The sequence below is a fragment of the Egretta garzetta genome, unplaced genomic scaffold, assembly GCF_000687185.1.
Source record: "Egretta garzetta isolate BGI_Z169 unplaced genomic scaffold, ASM68718v1 scaffold553, whole genome shotgun sequence".
NCBI lineage: Eukaryota > Metazoa > Chordata > Aves > Pelecaniformes > Ardeidae > Egretta > Egretta garzetta.
In genome coordinates, this window is record NW_009259328.1 from 1,409,493 (window position 1) to 1,417,822 (window position 8,330).

The window sequence follows — 8,330 nt, forward strand, 5'->3', positions numbered from 1 at the left end:
AGTGAAGACGCTAAATTTGTGAAAGAGAAATTTACTGATTTGAAAATAAGAAGTTAGACAGAAACATGAGCTTCAAACCTTGCATGATAGAAGGGGGGGCCTTTTTGATACAGCACTGAAAGGAAAGAGAAACACCTTAGTTAGATAATCACAGAGTATCCATCTGAGTTTAATATCCGGGTCTGTAAATATTTTCAAGTGTTTTGTAAAGTTTAATTACACAAGACAAAAGTTCAACACTTTCAAATTCTGCACAGAATTAAGTTGTCCCAGAAAGCGGAGAGACAGGGAAGAGACAAAAAACCCATGGGAGCAGCAGGGTGACTCAGGGCAGGGGAGTGGCAGCTAAAAGATAAAGTAGAAGAGCCAAAGGACAGTTGGCAATTGCCATGGGAAAAAGTTCAAGATGGGAGTTTTTCTGCAACAGACTCATGCTTTTAACACTGTATTCACAACAGAAGTTGAGCCACTGGAGTACAAGTAAAAGATCACGATAAGCCATTGCGTTTCTGTTCCCAGCAAGCATTTTCCACAAGGTTTAGGAGAGGCACAGGGCACAAGTTCTTAACAAACTGCCCACCAGACCCACTGAAAGCTCCTTCTCTATCCAAGGGTACACAGGACTTATTGCAACTGGACTGCTGTAACTGACCTAAATGGTTACATTTCCCATCTTCCCTTTGTCATGAGCTTGTAAGAGGTGGCTTTCTTTAACTAGCACGGGTTTCCTCATACAGCTGACTAGCATAGACCCTGCCAAGAAAAGGACTAGCAACACTTGTGACAGTGACAGCCACGACTTGCAAATTATGCATTATAAACAACTGTAGTAATAACAACTCTAAGAAGGTACTGCCAAAGAACAAGAAGCTGGAGATGCTCAGGTGTAAGGCAGAAATCCTACTGGCCTTGAACTAATCCACTTCCTTTGATATCCCTTGCAGTGATACACTAAACAACAAATTCAGGCCAGAACACAAATGAATGGTGAACAAACTAGTATCAACTTCACATATACATCAGGTGATCAATATCAAAACCCCATCTACAGCACAGGGTACTAAGAACAGTGATGATGAATTCAGCCAAACCTACACGCTGATCTAAAACACTAGCTCAGCACAACCTCAACATACTCAAATACAAAAAACCCCAAATTATAAAACTGCTTCAGCAGTATTAAAACAGCTGCTGGCTTGCATGCATACATTACAAAATATGTCCCTTCATGCACATTTTCCTGTAGTGACAGGCATTACTGTACTGTTTATGTTGATGTGAGTTGAATGTAGTTCTTGAATTACTTAGCAAGGGATTATGGACACTACTAATTATTTCTGTAAGATTAAAAACCCTACCATTAACAAACAAGCAAGTCCCTTCTCCCTCCCACCCCACCCCCCCCCAAAAAAAAAAAAAACACCATGCAGAGAAACTGTCTTAGCATGCTGCAAGTTCAGCAGAAGTCCAGCTTCTGTTAAAAGGGATGAATAATGAGATGCACAGGCTCTGATGTGCATTGGGATCTAGATGCAAACCTGCCATTCCAAAGACTTTCATGTTTTAATACTGCAGAAGATGCTTTTAGAAGGGGACAGAGACGCTTGGGAATTTCAGCGCAATCCTGTATTATTAACCTCATGAAGCAAAGCAATGGGCCTTTCAAGCTATCTCTTCAGCTACTGGATATGTGATGTTATCTTCCGCTCACGTCCTAACTTTATTGCTAACCCACTGTCTAGCCAAAAATGTCTTGCCAACTGCAAGTAGCTCCAGTCATGCAGCTCCTCATTATTGAATTCATCTTTAGCACTGTAGCCTTGCACAGCCTGAAAAGAAGTCAGCTGCAAGTTATTCAATTTTTTTTAAGGAAGCTACTCACAGAGATCAGTTCCATACTTCAGTCCAACTTTGGGGACCCAACCCTTACTGCGGAAGTAGTGATACGCCATGTAGGTAGTTTTAAAATCGGGCTTCACTTCGCTGAAAACTTCCCATAGCTTCAAAATAGTTAGGGGCTCCTAAAAATCACAAGCAAAGGCATTACTGTGACTGTATTAATATTAAGCAGATATAGAATATGGTGCGTAGTACAGCATAACAGCCAGCTATCACAGTCTATTGCAAGGAGCATGAACTTCGGGCAATAAAATACGGATTCCCTAAATATAAGATAGAAACCTGTTGCTCCACTGAGTGGGTTTTTTTAGCATTTCACAATCAGTCCCATAATACCCTTGTTTAAAGGACACTCTGATAAACCTTAAACTAGAAGCATAGGTTTCACTTACTTTGTCATTACATTAACAGTAGCTTGATGTACTTATAGATAAATGCTTAAAACTCCAAGGAATTTTCCTGTTTCAGGAAAGAGAGACTATTCACCATATTGTTCCTCCCATACTTGCTTTCCCCATATTTCCTGCCTAAGTTACAGCAAAAACGTTTCTTTACAGGAAGACTGTGCTTAACTATATTTATATTTGCTTTGGTAAACATAAAACTCTCAGACCAGTGTTTCATAAACAGAAATTATTATTAAATCATTACTTACAAGAAAAACTTCCCAATTACTCTGCTTGGTATTTCCTTCTTCAGAATTAACAGCATAAAATACTGCCATAGTAGGCAAAAATTTCAGACCAAAACATATCCAAACTAATGGTATCCCCAGTAATCCAAAATTAATCCCATCTCTTACCTCACCATAATAAATACTTAAACATCCCAGAGCGTACACCAAGAAAAAAGCCTGAAAAAATAAACAGAATAAGTTTAACTGATAGCCAAACTCTTCCTGTAGTTTATATGCTGTGCAAGAACAAAGGCTCAAATTCATTTTATACAAGAATCCTAATGTCACCAAGACAAACAAGTTGCCTGAAAGTTTCCTTTGAGATTTGTCTTCATTACCTTTACATTTCAACAGACACAGCACTACCAAAAAAAAAAAAAAAAAAAAAAAAAAATCTATGCATGTGCTGTAGACTCCTAAAGGCACAGGGTTAAAAATAACACACAATAATGTATTTAGAATCAGCACAATTAAAGCAGTATTTATATAAATGCTATATTCCTGGTATTTCTAAACTTAAGTCCTATCACTGGTCTCTCTATCAGTGGGATTATTCATCTAAAGTGAATGGGATTGGACTTTTTTTTAACCATCTCATGTAATTATTGCAGATTATTAAAAATAAATTTAATGACTAAGACAACCCAAATATTTCAGAGATGCAGAACCCCATACTCTAGAAACAGATATTAAATGACATTGTAACACAGATTAATGTTTACTTTTCAGATTAAAAGTAAAACAGCTTGTACTGTACTTGAAACATACCTCTTCCAAGCTGAGTTGTAAATATTCAAAAATCCTAAATGGATTTTTTCTGCATACTAGTTTTTCCTTCTTGACAAGCTACAAGAAAAATGTACTATATTACTAAAACTTTAAACTGGAAAAAAATACTGAATTTTGAAAATAGCACTGATAATATAATTTTTCTAAAAGATGAGATACTCTTTATCCTTACGTTTTCTTGCGCATCAGCAGAGTCATCTTCAGGACATAAGCTACCTTCTTCTTCCTCTTGCACCAATACATATTCTGGAGCACATTCTTTTGACCTGATCATCTCACAAGATCGTTGCTCAGTGCTGTCCTTAGCCTTGCAGCCACAATGCACAAGAAAACCATGCCTCTGGCAAGGCACTTCAGCTATCTCTTTAAAGTCACCTTGTTCCTGTTCTTTAGAGCCACATACGGCCACAGGGTCAAGTGCTGGATCTCTCTCCAAACAGGCTTTCTTGTAGCCTTCATTCTGAGGACTTAGGGCTACTACATTTCCAGTATCTGTAGAAGATTGTCTGGAAAGTTCTGTAACTTCTGTATTTGGGCCCATTCTGTTGCAACTATTACTGGTTTGTTCAGCTCCATCCTCTTCCAAAAATGGCAGCTCAAGAGGCTTAGTGTAATTTTCAAGAATTTTGGTAACCGAGCAGTCATCAAATCCTTGCTCTTGCAAAATACTTTTAGCCCACTGAACATGACACTGGTACCTAGCAAACAAGTAAAATAAATGAGAAGTTCTAGGGCATTACATCCTTTAATGAACACCTTAAAAATAAGCATCTTAAAAAAAGAAAAAAAAAGATTCAGCACATTTCACAAAACAAATCTGAACACATCCCCCAGTAATGCAAAATACAACATGTACAATGCAATAGGACTCCAGTCTTTAGGAAGCCACAGACATTACTGAACATCAAGATTCTGCTACCCTCTTTGGCTTTGTTTTGCCTTTTAAATTTTGGTGGCAACAAACACCTACCAAATGTTGCACAAGAACCAGGCACTGAGGATTACTGTTACACAGTTTCAAGAAGCAAGAACTTCACCCAGGCAAAAACTCCCTTCTCCCATGGAAGCCTTAAGCCTGAATTCCCTGCAAAACCATCTTGGTATCAGAGCTCACATGATTAAAATACGCAACAAAGCCTTGCATATAATCTCATGCACTTCATCTAACACACAGCTAACTACTGAGAATGCCACCTTCAAACTCTGTTTTAACTACCTTTAACTACCTGCAATGGCATAGCGAAAACACCAGTGTAGAAATCTTAAGCAGAAACTACCTTCAGTTTTAACCAAAACCCTTACATCCCTGATAAATAGCAATAATTCTATCAATGAGAGAGTAGCTGAAAGCTGTAAATATTTCTATTTTTTTTGAATTATGATAGAGTTTTAATTATGTCTCCTTGAAAGATAACATTAACATCCAGTTGAAGACTTCAATAATCTTCATTCTGTGAAAGCTACAGGTAGCGGAGTGCAGCTGTCCTTACTCAAACCTGGATAACTAGTATAATATTCTTTTTTTCCCCAAACAAAATCCTAACACAGCAATTACAGACCAGGTAGTAAAGAACTGCAAAGACAATTAAATGCAAATTGCATGTGCCAACACAAAATATAAGTCCCTCTGAAGTCTCATAATAAAGCTATATAATTCAGTGCTGTACTTTTTGTTATAAAAAAATTAGACTTCTCTTTGTCCTATGATTTAATTGCCACAGTTTGCACTTCCAGATCTCTAGTGAGACAGATCATGATGCATTTTCTGCACAAATGTAATGACACTTTCATTGATGCTCAGCTGTATTTGCTGATGCATAAAGCAGTCACAAAGTAGGCTGACAAGTGTTTCTGCAAGCAGTAATAACTGCAGTAGCAGTAGCAGCAATATTGATACTGTTTGCATTTACCTTAAAGTTGAGGACTGAAGGAGCTTAACTTTTAAATTTAAATAAATTAAAATTTTTAGAGTTATTGTAAGATTAAAGCAAACGGAGTAACTAACTTGCGCCCTCTTAACAGTTAGTTCATTTAAGCAGAACAAAATAACTGTGTGGTCCAGCACCCCATTTTGCTAAATGTACAAACCAGCAATGTTAATAGAGGCTTAAAAAAAAAAGTAAAACATTTATGTATTATAAAAGTTCAAGAGCTGCTTCAGCCCACACTATAATAATTCAATAAGGAAATAGGAGAGCTATTTTAAACAGTCTGCCCTAGAAACTTTTCCTTCTCCTTCTCAGTTGAGAAACAAGTTTATTATGCTTGATATTATTATAAAGTAATTACCCATACTACTATGCATGCACTCAATCTTGGCTTCTATTCAGCATTTAACACCTGCAAGCTTGCACAAAGAACCATGCTGAATATCACCTACTCTTATTTCTAGTTTTTCTGATGTGATTTATAAATGAAATAAAAAGAAATAGAAACAAGTCATCATCATCATCGTTTATACAGCCAACAATCCGAAAACCAGTAAGATAAAATATAATCTGTTTCCTAAGAAAAACCAAGAATACATTCATGTACATTAACTTACTTTGTAGATGCAATTATAGGCATGTTTATGTTAGCACCTGTATAAAGAAAAAGCGTACGTTGTTTCATCAACATAAAAATGGTTTTATATGATTTTGATCACTGCAGCCTAATAGTTACCCCCATTTTCAATACTCTCTGCCATTTTGGTCCCACTCGCATTCAAGGAGGACACAGCAGAGCTAGAAAAGGTACGGAGGTAACAGCTAGCACAAGAGGAACAACTAAATACACTATTTTTCTCCAGTCCATAAAAAGACAATTACAGAGGGATATGATAAAATCCAGTGAGGTCTATTGAGACTTAACTGTCATGGAAAAGATGAATAAAGAGTGACAGTATTTCTATAAACAACCAAGAGCAGACTAGATGTAGTTGGCTATAAGCAGATTAAAAATTTCACATATCCTTGCCTGATGATTTCACAGATACTGAAATCTACAGATTAAAACCAAGAAAAATTGGACAGTTATATGAAGAAAAGTCCAAGGATGTTACCTTTACTTACAGACTTCCTAAGCAATAAATTATTGAAGGCTAGGAGAATGCACTAAGGAACTACTGACATCTGTTTCCTGTTCACATATTTTTCCTGTGAATCTTGTACTGGCCATTATCAGGTATGGGGAGAGAGAGATCCTTGATCTGACCCAGCAGAGAGATTATTTTTCTGTGTGTAACTTATAAACATCTATCTTCAAGGAGCAAAGAAAAGCAAAAAGTACTATTAGAACAGTGACAGAAATACAAATGGGCACAATTTACCTTGCCACTTAGTAACCAGTAAAGGATCTGAAATGCTGTACACTGGTCGACTTCTTGAAAGGATACCTTTTCCAAAATAGCCCTTCAAAGGAAAAGAAAAATCCATATTATATCATGACAGAAAAATTAACTTCTTTCCAAATTATAAAATGTTGACTGCCAAGATCAGCTGAAAAAAAAAGACAACCCGAAATTCTGCAGCATTTCAGCTTTGCTTAAAGCCTTTTGCTTAGCTTCTGATAGCTAGATCGATATTAAACACCTGCACTCAAAGATTTAACCAGTGGAGGGGGTTGGGTCTTTTTCCTCAATTCTAAATATTTGTTAGGAGACATCTCCAAGAAAGCAGATGTGGAAGAAAACACCTGTGTATTGATGCTGTGACACTGTAATAGAAAACAGAGAGATGGATAAAGCCACTACATTAAGAATGGTGGTGAAACGGTACTCAGGCATAAAAGGCTTAACGTAGTTTATTTTACTCAGGAAGAAATCATTCAAGTTAAAAGTATTATACAAGCATTTATAAAACATTAACATTCCAACCTCCTGAGCTTTAGAAACAAGAAAATGCTTTTGCAAGGTTGCATAAAATGTTGAAAGGAGAAATAAATGTAACAAACATGAAGTCTTTGCAGCTGTTTTTTAGCTCGCAATGTCGCTTCATTCCAAAATCCATTTACTGGGGCAAGAACAAAATACTTTTCACATTTGATATGGAAGATAAGTTTTGTACTGATTTCAGGAGAGGAGGGAAATATGGAGGATTACTGGAGGCTGGAGGGGAAAGAAAGCATAAAGGCAGGCAGATTGTAAAAGTATTATGCTTTACCTACATTAAAACACTAAAAGTACTGTGCAAACAGGGTACAGCACCTTGTTATAAAGCTGTTCAATATCTTCAGGGTTCCTCACAATAACATTGTTGTTAAGGATTTCAGCCTGGCATATTCTGAAATCCTTCCCACCTACATCCACAGGAAAGGGAGACTCATACAACTCAAAAACTCTTCTTTTCCTTCTTGGGGGATGAAAAACCGCTTCTGCCATTTCCCAATATGAATGCTTCCTTCTAAAAAGTGGAAACAAAACATTTAATGTTCAGGAGTTAAAGTTTGCCCATTTTTATATGTTATTCCCTCCCCAATAGCAAATTAGCAACAAATCCTACAGCATAACCCAAATTTAATTCTGTAACTACTATGCCAGGCAGACATAAGCAACGATTTGCATGTGTTATCTGTTAATCTTTTTCTCTCGGGCATCGCAGTATCCCCCGAAGACCAGGCAGGGATAGTTCTCAGCCAAGAGTTTATAAAGTAAACTTAAGATGAAAGGTGAGTGCATAAACTGCTGAAAACATTTTGAGAATAAAACAGATGAACGAGCAGAACAGCAGAAACCACAGCACTCAAGTGCCTAAATATAACCTGCTTTGAATAATTACGGGAATAAATTTTGAGGAAAAGCAGTGGCTTAGCAGGTTTGTCGTCTTTAAACAGGGAACCCCTCTCCGGGCAAGCGGACAGGGCGCCAAGCTCTGTGGAAACCATCCCCGTCAGACAGGGCCATCGTAACCGCAGGCTGCGGCCGCCATCGGTACAGCCCCGCCACGGACCGGCGACCCGCAGAGGGGGCAAACCCCCCCGCCCCCCG

At 37.6% G+C, this 8,330-nt stretch overlaps 1 protein-coding gene across 3 annotated transcripts in view; it reads right to left on the reverse strand.

Moving 5' to 3' along the window:
• The window catches only part of TSEN2 (tRNA splicing endonuclease subunit 2), a 15,312-nt gene extending 7,041 nt beyond the window's left edge, over positions 1-8,271 (reverse strand). For 2 of the 3 annotated variants that reach the window (XR_004841695.1, XM_009636634.2), the window contains exons 1-9: positions 8,122-8,271; positions 7,551-7,746; positions 6,675-6,756; positions 5,910-5,946; positions 3,537-4,062; positions 3,344-3,421; positions 2,702-2,752; positions 1,883-2,021; positions 79-115 (exon numbers count right to left, since the gene is read on the reverse strand). Coding sequence is in view for 2 of the 3 variants with exons in the window: in XM_009636634.2 (XP_009634929.1) it covers positions 79-115; positions 1,883-2,021; positions 2,702-2,752; positions 3,344-3,421; positions 3,537-4,062; positions 5,910-5,946; positions 6,675-6,756; positions 7,551-7,724 (1,124 nt within the window). In the remaining variant the exon portion in view is untranslated. The remainder of the gene's footprint in view (positions 1-78; positions 116-1,882; positions 2,022-2,701; positions 2,753-3,343; positions 3,422-3,536; positions 4,063-5,909; positions 5,947-6,674; positions 6,757-7,550; positions 7,747-8,121) is intronic. The other variant, XM_035892232.1, reaches the window with a different exon arrangement.
• Positions 8,272-8,330: the final 59 nt, after the last annotated feature.